The sequence below is a fragment of the Mauremys reevesii genome, linkage group 3 (assembly GCF_016161935.1).
Source record: "Mauremys reevesii isolate NIE-2019 linkage group 3, ASM1616193v1, whole genome shotgun sequence".
NCBI classification, from domain to species: Eukaryota; Metazoa; Chordata; order Testudines; family Geoemydidae; genus Mauremys; species Mauremys reevesii.
In genome coordinates this window covers 77,677,012-77,693,254 of record NC_052625.1, presented here as the reverse complement: position 1 = coordinate 77,693,254, position 16,243 = coordinate 77,677,012, and the positions used below count along the sequence as shown (strand labels likewise).

General features: G+C 45.9%; 1 protein-coding gene across 2 annotated transcripts in view; it reads right to left on the bottom strand.

The window, feature by feature from the left end:
* The window catches only part of ERO1B (endoplasmic reticulum oxidoreductase 1 beta), a 61,114-nt gene that overhangs the window by 26,154 nt on the left and 18,717 nt on the right, over positions 1 to 16,243 (bottom strand). For both annotated transcript variants that reach the window (XM_039531850.1, XM_039531849.1), the window contains exons 4-6: positions 14,252 to 14,293; positions 4,150 to 4,232; positions 755 to 828 (exon numbers count right to left, since the gene is read on the bottom strand). In XM_039531850.1, the coding sequence (XP_039387784.1) occupies positions 755 to 828; positions 4,150 to 4,232; positions 14,252 to 14,293 (199 nt within the window). The remainder of the gene's footprint in view (positions 1 to 754; positions 829 to 4,149; positions 4,233 to 14,251; positions 14,294 to 16,243) is intronic.

Sequence of the window (16,243 nt, the reverse complement as noted above, 5' to 3'; positions counted from 1 at the left end):
CTTTTAAAGCACAAATTTCTGAAGGTTAGCAAGGGGAATATAGTGAACGACTGAGGGTATAGCTATACAGCAAAAAACAAAACAAACAAACAAAAAAACCCCACCCCAGTAGCCAGCCTCAGAGCTCAGATCAACTGACTTGGGCTTGTGGGGCTCATGCTGCAGAGCTAAAAACAGCAGCGTGATGTTTGGGTCCAAACTCAGAGACCCTCTCTGCTCGCCAGGTTCCAGCATAAGCCCAAATGTCTATGCTTGTTAGCCCCACAGCATGAGCTCTGGGAGCACAAGTCAGTTAACTCAGGCTTTAAGACTCCCTGGCACACAGTTTGTTTTGTTTTGCTGTGTAGACATACCCTCAATAGGTTAAAGCAATCAGGTTTTAGGGAAGTGGCCTTATGTTTGCCCTAGTATGGAAGGAGGATTTCAGCATCTTTTACTGTTACTTATGCACTCTCTTTTTCATTTCCATAAAATAGACACCTGTCTATCCACTATCAAATGCCTCACGTCAGTACTAATAGAGACTATCTCCCTATGCCCCTAGGTTGTACTTTTTCCCCTCCCTGCCCTAAGCACTTTCCTTCTACATGAGAAGGTATGAGATTTTTATTTGGCCATTTAGCACAACATTAAGCATTAAGTCATTTGTATAACACCTTTAAAAACTTATTTACTGACAGTGCATAAAGCAAACATGCTTTCTTAGAGAACTTCAGCTGTTTTAAAAGCTTATTCACTTCCATATCTATTTTACCATCAAGTTCACAAAAGTGGTCCTGTGAATCATCATATCTTGCCCAGTCAATGAAAGCCTCTTTACTTTGGTTACTGAGAAAAAGAGAAAATAAATACATGTAATTGAATTTGACTTGTAAAAATGTTTTTATTTTTGTTTTTAAATGTATCCATGAAAAGAGTGTCAAAATAAGCAATCGTAAAACCACAGATAATTTTGAATACAGAGAATTGATGGTGTGCAATATTGCTGGAGCTAAATTTAAAATGACTATATCCAAAGCACTGGAACATATCAATGAGCTATTGCCTATTAGATGCTTGTAAATTTATCTCAAGAGAAAGAACACGAATGACTGTACAGGTCTGTCGCATCTTAAGCGCATTTAACATGCGCAATTTCAGCTTTACGCGGTCAGCAAAAACAAGGAAAAAAAACAAAAAATAAGAGAAAAATAATTTAAATACTGTTTCTGCAGTGTGGGCGATTCTGCCCACCATTACACTCAATGTAATTTTGACTATACGCAGAACGTAACCCCAGTGTAAGATGAGACAGACCTGTATTCAGACTTGTCATACAAACACACCTTTCGTGGCAAGCTGGAGTGTAAATCTAACCTGTGCTAGCCTGCAATGCACTAAGTGCCATGTGGACACTGCTGCTGTGCACTAATAATTCCCTAGTACACTTTAACCTACTCCTATTTCAATGCAGGGTAGACTAGAGCACACTAGGGAACTTTCAGTGTGTGTTGGGGTGGATACAAACCCCAGCTTGCCAAGAACTGTGTGTTCGTATAGACAAGTCTTTATATATTGTAGAAAAAACCCTGCATTGGCAAAGATGGACATGAGTCTTTCATCTCCTCTGCCCCACCTCTAACATCAACTGATTCTACATTACAATATGAGACAAGCCAATGATCTTGATTCTGTATATTGCTTTATAAATAGGATTATCCTCTTGAAAAAAAAACAGAAGAAAATACCAAGGAATTAACCGTCACATTTTCCTAACTCTTCCTGTCAGGGCCGCCCAGAGCGGGGGGGCAAAGGGGGCAATTTGCCCCAGGCCCCGGGCTCCGCAGGGGTCCCCAAGAGAAGAGCGGAGGCTCCCGCCTCCGCCCCTCTCCTGGAGCCTCAGCGCATCAAGCGCCGAGTCTCCGGCCGAGCCCCTGAGCCCCGCCCCGATCCGAGTGATGAGGGGGCGGGGCTGGGAGCTCCAATGGGGACTGAGCCCTGCCCCGCTCAGAGCGGTGTGGGGAGGGAGCGGGGCTGCGAGCTCCGGGCTGAGCTCAGCTGCCTCCGCTCGGCGTGGAGCTCCCAGCACCGCCCCCTCCCCACGCGGCTCTGAGCGGGACGGAGCTTTGGCCCCGCCGGAGACGCGCTCGGGTAAGAGGCTGGGGCCGGGCGGGGAAGCGGGACCGCCGCCGCCGCGCTGGCGCAGCCCGGTCTTGGCGGTGGGGCCTTCTGTTCCGGGACCCGCCGCCGCGAAGTGCCCGAAGGCCCGCGGCGGACCCCCGCCGAATTACGCGAGACCGGCCTGCGCTTTGGCGGTAATTCGGCGGCGGGGGGCTCCCGCCGTGGGTCTTCGGGGTACTTTGGCGGCGGGTCCTGGAACGGAAGGGCCCCCCGCCGCCGAAGACCCCGGGTCCCCGGAATCCTCTGGGCGGCCCTGCTTCCTGTCCAACTACCTTGTAGTATTTGTAACAAACGACAATGTTTGGGTCTTGAGCCTTTAGCAAACAATGGTAAGCCAACCATTAACTACAGCATTTCAAAACCAAAACACCAATAAACTCATTGGTAGATAGCAGTCATGTGGTGCCTTGGGAAGTAATGAGTAAATCCCTTCAACCACCCATTTTTTCTGACCAAGTTAACCCAAACTCAGTTTTACAAACCTAGGGCCCAGTTCTACAACAAGATCCACGGATCCCTCTCCCTCTCCTTTTGTCATATTTGGAGAGAGCAGGAAGAACCTGAAGGTGTATCAGGTGGAGAGAAGCTCTATACCTAGGAGCTTCCCCATCCAGTCAACTTCCTGTATTTTGCCAGCAGGCAGCCCCAGTTTGATTAAATTCAGCCAAACAGGCAGAGCTAGGAGCCATCAAAAGGGTGTATTGCTGGGTTTGAAGGATTTGCATGGGGAGCATAGATACCTGCTGGCCTCCCCATAACTGCTATCTCCCACTTGTTCCTGTATCAGTGATTATCTTCCGGTTCCTACCCCAACTTAAACGCTCACTTTCCATGTTCCCAAGAAGCATGCTTCTCTCTCCAACCCTCTACATGCCCACTGTCCACTTTCCCTACCCCAAGAGCTTTCACACTCCTTTTAACTCTTTTTCTTGGGGAAAAATTCTCTTAGTGACAGGCCAGTTTGGCCCTTTTTTCTGCAGAGAGAGACTGCGCTGAAACTTAGGAATCTTACTGTCTCCTGATTTACTATAGCTTACGCTGAGCTTCCTGAAGCCAACACTCTTAAGATGATGTTCCCAAGAAGAAACAAAGATCTTATAGGTCAAGTTTAACTGTTCAAAACTGGGGCCCAAAAGTACTAGATCTCTGCTAGGAAAGTCCACTAAAGTTGATTTTATCTTTCTACCTTTTTTTGGGGAGGATGGGTGATACGAAATGTCAAAAAAAAAAAAAAAAGACATTCTGAAACTGTTTACCTACTCAGTTTTTAAGTGGGCTCTAACTCAAGAGCCTCTTATCCAAGTCATTTTGAGTTTTGTAGAAAATTATTATTCCTGCTTCAGATCAAATCTACTTTATTTTTTGTTTTGGAAGGATGGTGGTTGGTGGGGGGAGGGGTTATAGAAGGGGCCAAAGTTGCACATATAGGAAATTGGTTCCTCAACTATGGAGCAACTGCCATTGCTGCACAGTCAAGCTCCTTTGATCAAAATGGCCCTTCAACATCCTGCTCCAAACTTTTCTCTGCTGGGAATCCAGATCCTCCTATGAAGTCCTCAGTAAATGCTATGTTCTAACATTGAAATTTTAGAGGCTGAGATAATTAGTTCAGGATGTGCAGATAAAAGATTTTAGACCAAAGTCCTTATTCTCTAGTATTTGTTTATACCACTCTGCCCATGACAAAGTGGTGGTAAAAAAAAAAACTCAGATGCCCTTTTTCCTGGGTTTCCTGCCTTCCCTGCTCAGAGTTTTGTAGACAATAAAAATCTTCCTTTACAAAAGGAAAGATATTTGTTCTCTTCCTTCTGATCTTTAGCTTCAGAGATTTTTTAGTCCATTAACTCGTATTTAACACCATGGCTATTTTCCACTGTTTTTACAGGGACTATATAAAAGTGAAGAGAACAAAAAGCAGCAGTTTCCAAAATAACATACCAGAGTCAAGATGACCTTTTGTTGGTACTATTTACTTTAAGCACAGCTTACCTTAGAGTACTGTTAATTGCTCCCAGTTTGTTAGCTTGTTCACAGTCTTCCAATTCTTTGGAGTTATTTGCTCTTTTTGAATACTGTAAGAAAGGTTATATTTAGTACACCAACATTAACTGGAGATGTCCTTCACCTCACCCCTTTCTTAGGGAAGTCAAAGTTGTGCAGTAAATACAAATCTGCTGATATGGAAAACACAAGGATTCTGAGGATGCAAGGTAATCTTGCTGATTTTGGAATCTTCTCCAGAATCAAAGTTTCCTTAAAAAAAAATTGAAAACCTTTCCTATGTAATACAAATCAATGAAGTATTTGCTTGGACATTGTGCAGATACCTTGAAATACAGCACCAACGCTGATGCGAACATTCCCTTTCAACTTAAATAGAGCACTAAATTCAAAGACTAGCATTATGACCACTAGAATACTTACAATTTTAAGGCAGTTTGTACAGAACAAAAGCATGATCTGATCTAGGAGATCATTCATCACTGGAACCTGTCCATCGGCAGGTAAGCCCTTGCTGTGACTGAATTTAAAGACACTCCGATAAAGTCCAAAGACTTTTGAGTTACACTGGGGAAAGCACAAGTTGAAAGCATTGATGAATTGGACTCATAGGCTTCTTGACATGGTCTTAGCAAGGAGAAGCCAGTCATCAAGACGGGGGAAATGGTGAAGCCACAATTCTTGATATGGGCTGCTATTACTAAGAAGATCTTAGTAGTGACCCTCGGGGCTGTATTGAAAATGGTCAGGGCCCAACAGGAATCTGAGAAAGCATCTGATGGTGCGAATGGCCACGTGAAAGTATGCGTCCTACATATCAAGAGCTTTAAACTACATGTTCTTTTCTAGAGATGGGATTATAGATGCCAGCGTGACCATGGGAAGTTTCAATTTGTGAATAAGACAGTTAAGATGGCAGAAATCAAGGATAGCCCAGCTGCCCTTCTTTTTGGGTACTAGGAAGTATATTGAGTAAAAACCCTTTCCTTAATACTGAAGAGGTAACCGCTCACTTGCTCCTCACTATAAGAAGAATTGTACTTCTTGTTTGAAAATCTCCTTTTCAGGATTGGGCATTTTGGAGGGGGAAAAAAAAAAGATAAATTTGATAGTATAGCTAGAATGGATGATGTTTATTACCCACTTATTCATTGTTATTGTACTCTAGATGGGGGAAAAGTGCAAAAGGGGTGTGGAAATCAACAGGTGGTGGCATCATTAGTTTGCAGCTCTCAAATTCCCATCAAAAATATTGTTTAGATTGGGGCTGGAACTAGGATGCTATTGCTGCAGAAGGCGGATGGAAATGGGGACTTCTGAACCCTTTGCCTCTTACAGGTTAGCTCATAAGGCCACTGGTGGTAAAACTGCTGAGCCATTGGTATAATTGCATGTGGAATTTTCGCTTTGGGACAGTGGTATATATACTCCCAGGGAGTGGAGGGGGGCTCTGGAGTCCTTTAGAATGTGTAACGACTTATCTGTCTTTCGGTTAAAAAGATATGTTTCACTGAAGTGCAGGTCCTCCACAGATGCCTCTAGATCTCTCTGTGGCAGCTTAGACAACCAAAAGAATTAACAGCAGGATGAGAAAAAGGGAAAGTGTACCCTTTTGGCAGGGATAAAATAGTATCTTGCTGTATTCTTAGTGATAGGGACACAAATGGCCAGGGTGTACCAGACTGTTCAAGCTGGTTCCAGAATGGCTTCATTAACAGGAAGTGCTATTTGGTTGGATCTGGAGGCCTGTCAGGAGTTTATGTTGAAGATCCTGAACTTCCTCAAGGGAGATCTGCAGCTCCTCTGCAACACTATATAACAGTTCCTGGAACTGCTTATGGTCATCGGGGGTGGGACGGAGATATTGGAGTGACTATTTATCCAGATATGAGGACAGTCTCGTCAGTACCGCCAGCTCCAGAGCCGCCATCTTCTTCCATGGTGTCAGGAGGAATTTCTAGTTGTTCACTTGCAGGGGCAGGGTTCACTGACTCCCTAGGGGATCATGTCGACTCTGCAGAGTGGTACAGGTCCCAGTATCCCAGAGAAGGCCAGGAAGATGGGTCAAAGGGTGGCTGTGGGAGTCTCCCTAGCATAGGGTACCAACAGTTCTGAGGCAGGTACTGAAGCAGAAGTTGGTTCCAGACTGGTCTGGGAAGACATGCCTCAGAGGAGGAGACATCAGTTCCTCGGGTTGTTCAGAGTCTCAGAAGAAAGAAAATGCCAAGTCTGGATCCACTGGCAGCACCAACGGTTCCACTGGAGGAAACCATGGCTGTCTGACAGAATGAGAGACAAACTCCTCCCACAAGCTGCATCTCTTGATGTAGTCAGGACCACTCCAGTGAGGGAAGGACCTGGGATGATGGATTCTGGGAATCAGGGAGAACAAAAATGTCACTGGGTGTAGAATAAGACTGCTCTCCCTGGAGAGATCCTGTCTGCCTGAACTGCTGGAGTCAATGTAGTTATGGTTTGTGCCAGTTGGGAGAGGCAGAGCCAGTACTGTCGACGGCTAAGGCTCCCAACAGTTGCCTTTTGTCAACGCCATCAGTTCTCAGAGTTTAGGCTTGATTGGTACCAGAGGCATCGTTGCCTCTGGAGCGTCATCTGGTACTGGGGTGCTGGAAAAAACAGTTACCTCTCTCTCATAACTGTTGTTCTTTGAGATGTGTTGCTAATGTCCATTCCAATAGGTGTGTGCGTGCACCACATGCACGGTACCTGTTGGGTCAGCAGTGGAGCCCCCTGCAGCTGCACCCTAATCGTGGTGCATATAGGACACTGCTGACCCACCACCTGCTCAGTTCCTTCTTGCTGGAAGACTCCAACAGAGGGGAGGCGGATGGGATTTGGAATGGACATGAGCAACACATCCTGAAGAGCAACAGTTATGAGAGGTAGGCAACCACTTTTTCTTCGAGTGTTTGCTCACGTCCATTCCAATAGGCATCTTCCAAGCACCACAGCTATGAGGATCAACAAAGCTCTGTCCTGGTGGACCTTGAGGAGGACTCTGTGTATGAGAGGAAAGGGTAGGAACGCATAGAGCATGTGACTCATTGACGAGGGGTGAAAAGGGTCCACGATGGAGCCCAGGCTATGGTTCAGAAAGGAGCAAAACCATTGGCACTTCCTGTTGCTCAGTGTTGTGAACACCTCTATGTGGGGAAAGTCCCACTTCTGGAAAATTGAAAGGGCAATGTCCAGCTTGAGGGACCATTAGTGACTGAGGAACGAGCAGCTGAGTTGGTTGGCTAACTCGTTCTGCAGTCCCTGGAGGTAGGACGCTTGTATGTGTATCTAGTTGGTAATGCAAAATTCCCAGAGCTTGAGGGCTTTCTGGCACAGGGAGAGGAGTGAGCACCACCCTGTTTGTTTATATAAAACATCATTGTGGTGTTGTCTGTGAGCGCTGATACACATCTGCCTCGAAGGTGGTTCTGGAATGCTTGGCATTCCAGACGGACCGCCCTCAACTCCCGCATGTTGATGTGCAGTGTTAGTTCTGCCTGTGACCATAGGCCTTGAGTTCTGATACTGCCTAGATCAGGGGTGGGAAAACTATGGCCCGCGGGCCGGATCTGGCCCCTCAGGGCTTTGGATCAGGCACGCGGGATTGCCCCCCCATGGTGTCGCGGGCCCCGTGCCACTCTCAGAAGCGGCCAGCACCACTTCCCTGCAGCCCCCAGGCAGGGGGTGGGGCGCAGAGGATTCCGTGCATTGCCCTTGCCTCCAGGCACCACCCCCCACAGCTCCCATTGGCCGGGAACGCTTTGGGGTAGGTACCTGGAGCCTGGAGGTGTGGCAATGGCAGCGAATATGGAAACCTCCCTGCATGCTAGCCCTGTCCCCAGGGGCCACAGTGGCGCGGGGACAGGGCTAGCATGCAGGGAGCCTTCCCTGGCCCCGGTGCGCGCTGCTGCCACCCCGGAGCTGCTTTAGGTAAGTGTCCGGAGCCCGAACCTCGCCTGCATCCCGCACCCCAACTCCCTGCCCTAAGCCCCCTGCCTGCACCCCTCCTGCACTCCAACTCCCTGTCCTGAGCCCCCCTGCACCCCAACTCCCTGTCCTGAGCCCCCTTGTACACCCTGCACCCCACTTGCACCCCAACCCCCTGGCCTGAGCTCCCTGCCACACCACTCCTGCACCCCAACCCCCTGCCCTGAGACGCCTCCTGCAGTCCACACCCCTCCTGCACCCCTGCCCTGAGCCCCCTCATGCACCTCACACCCCTCCTCTGCCCCAATCCCTTGCCCTGAGCCCCTTCCTGCACATCACACCCCCTCCTACATCCCACACTCCCTCCCACACCCCAACCCCCTGCCCGGCCCTGCATACAAATTTCCCCACCCAGATGTGGCCCTCAGCCCAAAAAGTTTGCCCACCTCTGGCCTAGATGCTCCACACCCCAGTGCCAATGCGTCTGTGATCAGCGACATGGTAGGTTGCGGTTTAGCAAAGGGAACTCCCACACAGACCACTTGCGGCCATAACCACCAGTGTAGAGACTCGAGACTGAGAGGGGAAAGGTTAACTATCCTGTTCAGTGGGTCTCGGCTGGATCTATACACTTGAGCCAACCATACCTGGAGGGGTCTGAGATGTAGTCTGGCATGCTAGACCACGTATGTGCACACTGCCATATGCCCCAACCATTTCATACAGTTTCTGGCCATTCTGGGGGGAACCGGCAGAGATTCTGGATAATGCCCCTGAGGGCTTGGAAGCACGGCTCAGGCAGGGATGCCCTGGCTTGCGCAGAGTCCAAGAGAACCTCTATTCTCTGTGTAGAGACCAGCGTGGATTTGGGCACATTTAGTATGAGGCCCAGTCTGAGGAACGTGGTGTGGGCCAGGGCCACATGCACCTCCGCTTGTGCTTGCAAGTTGGCCTTGATGAACCAGTCGTCCAGGTACAGGAATACTTGTACCTGACATTTGCGTAGGAAGGCTGCCATGACTGCCATCCACTTCGCGAACACTCTGGGGGCTGTTGAGAGCCCAAACGGGAGCAACGTGAACTGGTAGTGCTGGCCACAAAGCGAAGAAACCATCTGTGGGCCAGAATAACAGAGATATGGAAGTAAGCATCCTGCATGTCGAGGGCAGCGTAACAGTCCCCTGGATCCAGGGAAGGAATGATGAAGGCTAGGGAGACCATGCGAAACCTGGCTGTCTTGATGAATGCACTGAGGTCTCAGATCCAGAATAGGTCGCAGTCCACCCTTGGCCTTGGGGATAAGGAAGTATCGGGACTAAAATCCCTTGCCCCTGAACTCCTGAGGAACCTCCTCTATCATTCCCAGAGTGAGGAGCGATTGCACCTCCTGGAGCAGGAGTTGCTCATGAGAAGGGTCCCTGAAGAGGACGGAGAAGGCAAGAGGGAACAGAATATCCCACCCCTCCCGTGCTCAGAGCCCAGCGATCTGTTGTGATCTGGGACCAAGCATGGTAGAAGAAGGGAGGGTAAGGATCTGGATTGAGTCCTGGTGCGCCGTCTTCAGGTGAACCTTCAAAAGTTAGGTTTGGGCCCCAGGGGCTGTTTGGATGAGCCCAGGTCGTGGCCTGAGGAGAACTGTGACTGGTATCTCCTATTATTCCTGCCCCTTCTCCTGGCGGAGTCCTGCCTCGGCGGTCTGGAGCAGAAGCAGAAGGGAGCCTGGGGTTTGAAGGGCTTCCTCTGGGGTGCAGGAGTGTGGATCCCCAGGGACTTCAATGTCGCCCTCAAGTCTTTCAGGCTGTGCAAGCAGGAGTCCGTATTCTCGGCAAACAAGCCTGCGCAGTCAAATGGCAGGTCCTGAATGGCGTTCTGGACCTCTGGAGGTATGCCCGAAACCTGTAACCAGGCACTCCGTCTCATGGTGATTGCTGTGGCCGTGGTCTGAGATGCAGAGTCAGCGGCAGCCTAGAAGGAGGTCCTTGACACCACCTTGCCTCAAGAAGCGCCACGAACTCCGGGCATGAGTCTGACGGGAGCAATTCTTGGAACTTAGCTAGCGCTCTCCAGGAATTGAAGGCATAGTGGCTGAGCACCACTTGCTGATTAGCAACGCGAAGCTGAAGCGCCCTGGTCGAGTAGACCTTACAGCCGTAAAGGTCCAGCTTTTTAGCATCCTGTGACTTTGGGGCAGGACCTGGTTGACCTCGCCGCTCTTTGTGGCTCGCTGCATCCACCACTAATGTTCCAGGCTGGGGATGGGTAAAAAGGTGTTCATACCTCTTTGGCAGCACAAAATACCTCCTTTCCACCCCTTTGGCTGTGGGAAGTATGGAGGCCAGGGTCTGCCATAGCACCTTTGTGGTGTTCTGTATGGTCTTTATAAGGGGCAAGGCTACCCTAGAAGGACCCTCTGGGGCAAGAATGTCCACCATGGGGTCCGAGTCTTCTGGAGATGTAAGTTTTGGGCCACCCTATTGTGCATTGCAGGGAGTGTGGTGGTGGAGGTGCCAACCACCGCCTCATCCAGCGAAGAGGATGAGGAGGCCCGAGGGACCAGGTCCTCCTGACCCTTAGGCTTCCTGGAAGCTGGCTTGGGTACGTCTGCCCTATTCGGGGCGGACTATGGTGCTGACTCAAGAGTTGCACCCACTTGCGAAGACCCATGGTCCTTGTCACATGGGGGGTCTTCAAGTGCTGAGGGAGTATGGCACGGCACTGACATGGCTGAAGGAGGAGCACGGGGCGCGGATACCATGGACGCGGCCCTGGAGCCCCGCTCTTGATCCTGATGATTGGCCCTTTTGGACTCCTTGGGCCTCTGTACTGGCATGTCCTGTGATCTGCTGTGCCAGTACCAGTACCTGCTGACTTGAGCTCACGAGGCTCGGGCAGTTGCATTGCAGAATAGACTTCATGCTGGAGTCTGAGCTCTGGGACCCTCCCACCTCACAGAGTCCCAGAGCTCAGGCTCCAGGCCAAGCCCAGAAGTCTACACTGCAATGAAACAGTCCTGCAGCGTAAGCCTCATGAGTCTGAGTCAGCTGGCATGAGCCAGCCACAGGTTTTTCATTGCAGCGTAGACATATCCGAAGTCGTCATGCAAATACATGCTTTCAGACCATATTAAATTTTATTGACTTGAAGAAACTACTGTATTTGGTAGCATCAATGTCTAGGGGCAGGAAAGAGGTGTCAGAATACTGTATCTTTATGCAGTAAAGTGAGAAGTCAGTGTCCAGAAATACATGCTAAAAATAAAAAGTGAAGTTAAAGAGATTTTGATGAGGTCTTCAGGAGAAATCAGGAAAAGAAAGAATTAGATAAGCTGTAATGGAAATGTTAGTTAGTTAATTTCTGAGGCTAGCTTTGTGGTCAAAACTTCTCTTAAACTTCATTTTCTTATCTTCTGTGCATTTATAAAAGCCTTTTTGTTCCATCTGCAGCCCACACACCAACATAGCATCCCTCCTCTCATCTACAGAAAATAATGCTGCTGAATAGTTCCTAAGTGCACTCAGGCAACAGAAGACAGACATATTTGCATACTCACAGCAAGGTATCAATATTTTTAGTGCTTATATATTTTTTATAAAATGTATGTAAATTGTTATTTCTTTTCATAAGCATCAAATCAATGTTACTAGAGCAAAAGCATCACAAACATTTATTTTGTATTTCCGTAATTTAAAACCATTTTATAAAAATAATTGTGTTCTGTAAAGTTTTAGCAAGCAGCATAAATTATAAAACATTTAAAACGCAGATTTATAACAGAAAATGATGGACCCTTACTTCAAAGTAGCATTAGTGAGTAAGGCTATTCATACAAATTGACTTGGTTAGACTGCTGGTGTTTTAAGACCACTGCCTATCATGCTGACCAATATTGTCTCATTGTTTCCTTGTACTCCCAGTTGATAACTAGAGCCCTGAGACATTATGGCAGAGGTTCCCAAACTTTTTTTGATTAAGTATTTCCTGCCGAGACCCCAGACAGCATGGAGCACAATGGTACCCTCCACACAGTGTGACCACATATGCATGCCATGTGGAGGATGACATTCTGTAGAGTAAAATGGCGCCTTCTGAACATCATGAGTTCGTATGCACCATATGTGGCGGTCATGCTGTTCAAAGCAAAATGGTGTCCTCCGCACTTTTGGGGTGGCAGCCAAACAGTTTGGGAACCACTGTGTTACGGTAATAAAAGTAATTCATGTTCCTTCTATTGAACATGTTGCAATGGAACACTGACAAGAAAAATCCCAGGACAACAATTCAGAGGTGGAGAGATCACCACAGGACTCAAAGAGTGTTTGAATGAAGAGATTTGAATGAATTAGGGAAAAGGAGAAAGAGCACTTGACAAACATGAAGGGGGAGACTGTCCCAAGCAAAGGGGCAGCATGAAAAATGTACTAAGCTAAGAGTCAGAGAAAGGATATAGCAGCAAGGACAACAAAGGATCCAGATAAGCATAGGAGGGATCAGAGCAGAGACACAGGCAGTGGTGAGATTATAAAGGGCCTTAAAGGGGTGGGGAGAAGGATTTTGAATGTGATACAGAAAGGACAAACCAGTGAAGTGGAGGAAAAAAAAGTTTAATTTTGGACAGAATGAGCGAGATGGTGATGGGATCATCTAGGAGGTTACTGGAACTGCAAAGCTTTGCAGAGGATCTGCAGATCTTTCTTAAGAGGTAGATTTTGGAGAAGCGGAAAGGATGCACTGAGGAGAGGCAAGCAGGAGCAGACAGTGTGCTCATGACCTAACAAATAATTAGCAGCTAGTTTAAGCTTACAAATCTCATTGTTGGGCTGAGTTTTCACCTCAAAGGATTAAATGCATCAACAAACTGCGACACAGAGACCCCTTGCCAGTTTACAAATCTCATTGTTGGGCTGAGTTTTCACCTCAAAGGATTAAATGCATCAACAAACTGCGACACAGAGACCCCTTGCCAAAGGGTCCCCTGTTTTTTGCAAATGTCTCACCTCAGACCTGACAAACTCACTAGACCACAGACCTTACCTGTTACTCTTTATGGAAAAATATCCTGTAAGACATATCTACACATAAGCACAGCCCAAGCAAGTGCTACTGATATGGCTCCACTGAGCACATGAAAAGAGACAGTCCACAATAAAGGGAATTCAAATACAAACTTCGATCAGCCCAGGTTAACGTTGCTACCTTAGACTCAGGACCCACAGAGGTGTCTGAGGAGACCCTAATGAATTTTGTAAGGTCTGACACATTGGCAGATGATATAGAAAGTGAATGGCAAGGTATGCCTAAATTGGAGGAACACTGGAACTCAGGTTTCTCTGGTCAGAGAAGAGTGTTATAGAAGCTGACATGCTCCCAGAGGAGAACGTAAAAATCCTTGCATTGGGAAAATCTGAAACGAATGTACACTCAGCTCAGAGTTGGAGTCAGAAGGTTTAAAAATTACTTTAAAATAAAACAATATTGAGAGAAGGGAGACCTCTCAATATTTATACAGTCAGGATAGGTGTCCTATATTATTTAATTAAAAAAGACATTACTGGCTCTCTAGTCATTCTGGCTTCTCCACCTGAAATTCTGTTATTAGATTCTTCCTTCATGTTCATCATTGTGGGCTATGTGTAGCCATAAGGTAATAGAACCCCTACCATGCTGCATGCCTGGGGACCAATGAATAGGCTCACAACAGGGAGACGCAGAAAGGGAAAGGATGAGGAGTTCATTTACGAGAACTCTGGTCCCCACAGAGCCCACCCTTCCACTTTACCTTTTATTGATGTAACACACCAAGCCACTTTTCTTCAGAGTTGATTAGTCTGCTGAGACTCAATGCTGCCAGCACACAGTGCTGGATTGAACTGTATGTGGCAATTATACATAACACCAAATATATACATACAATATTTGTTATTTACCCACAATTCCTTCACACGGAATACATAATAGGCATAGGGTTGTTGTTTTTTTTGTTATAAGCAAAAAACCACATACATGAGCAGATGTATATAAAAAATAAAGTTTACCACTGATCCAAGGCTAAAAATGGACAATAAAGACTATACATAGTATTTGTAATTTTGGGTTTGTTTGTTTTTTTAAATCAGAAAAATAGCTTGGAAAATAAAAAGATATTACTTACTTTATTAGAACTCCCAGCTTTAATTCCAATTGGTACTTTACTCTAAAATAAAAAGACAAATTACTATCTTTTTTCACTGTTCACAGAAATGATTATGCCACAATGCCTGTTAAGCTGTTAAAAGGTGTCAACTTGCAGAAAACAGTTAATTCCTTGCTGGGGTGATTCCTAGTTCTCTCAATTTACGTTTGCTAATCCAACCCAAGATAAGAGTAGTCGGTTGTATGTCTACACTACCCGCGGGTAGTAATCAATCTATTGGGGATCGATTTATCATGTCTAGTGAAGACACGATAAAAATCAATCTCCGATCGCTCTGCCGTCGACTCCTGACTCCAGAGTCGACGGGGGAGCGGCAGCGGTTGAGTCGCCACTGTCCTCACAGCCAGGTAAATTGACCTAAGATACGCCAACTTCAGCTACACTATTCACGTAGCTGAAGTTGCGTATCTTAGGTCAACTCCCCCCCGACCACCCAGTGTAGACCTAGGTTGAAAGCTTATTTCAGTTTCTTTTCATTATTTGGTACTTATTTTTGCCTGACAAAACAATGAGCAATAGCTAATACTTTGGATACCCATCGTTCAATTTTATCACTAATGGATACTATTATTAAAAAGTATTTCAGTTGTATTACCCTGAACAAAAGTGGCAATAACTAAGTTTATTACTGCCAATTTCTTTGACCAGTCTAAGATTTCACTAGCAGATATTAAACATGAGACTAGAATGGTGTGTAAATACACACATTTGTCTAATAAAGCTCATCCCTATAATTTAAAGTAGTTCTGGAAAGTCTACAAAAGTCTGCAAGAAAAATTTATCTCTAACCAATATGAACACAATACCTCAATTTCATCTACCAAATCTGATTTTTTAATTGCAAGTCTAGGGAAAATTAGCTTTCAACTGACAAAGTACAACCTTCAACTCAACAGTCTAGGAGGAACTGAAGTTTATCATGTGTACATTCCAAAAGCATAAGTTACATATACACACTGTATGCCTGTTCTAAGCACTCAGTTGGGTGACAGGATGAAAATGTCAATTTTACTCCCACACGTGTCATGAAACTTCATTAATCAATGTTTGTAGAATGCTTTGGCATCTGGATGAAGGGAGCTACAAAAATGCAAACTATTCTGACCATCCAAATTGAGGAATAATTGACTCAGATTTTCAAATCGAGTTGGGCTCCCAGTTATCTAAACAAAGGGGCCAAATTTTCAAAAGTGCTCAGAACCCAGAAGCTCCTCCTGAGAGTACTGAGGCTGTTCATGACACTTACTTTGGGGTGGGAAGGATAGAATGGACTAAGATTAGAAATATGAGAAAAAGAAAAAGCATAATAAAAAATTGCATGTTCAGGTTCATGCTACAATGTTCTCCAAAATTCTAAGCTTTAATTTAAAAAATAATGTATCTACATACAGTTGAGTCATTTTTGTAAAAGAAGAGACATTATAAGGTAGTGCACCAATAACTTAAAATAATTTTGCATTCCACTCCAGCTTTACTGTTTTAGAACAATCCACAATGTTTTTAACTATCATCTGTTGGAAAAGGAAAAATGCACACTATCAGAAGTTTAAAACAAAAACTGAAACATTTTAAAAGTTACATCAACTTGATCACACCTCTATGAAAATTTTTAATCAACTACTGTTATAAGTAAAACCAAAAGATTACTATAATTAAAAAACAGTTTAATTTGCACATCTGACAGCACTTTACATATAGTCAATTTCACTTTTCACTAATGACGTTAGCCATGAAATAAGACTATCATGGAGGGGAATAATGACTTAAAATGAGAGGAATTAACTGAACTATGCATGTTCAAGCTATTCAAACTGAGAAGTTTGGCATTGGCAGTAGTTCCTAAATCTGCTACAGCACAGAGGTACAAATCTGAAAAAAGATAATTAAAATAAAGAGGATCTGCATGGGACGTGCAGAGATTGTTTAAACCAGGAGATAACCATAGAAGAA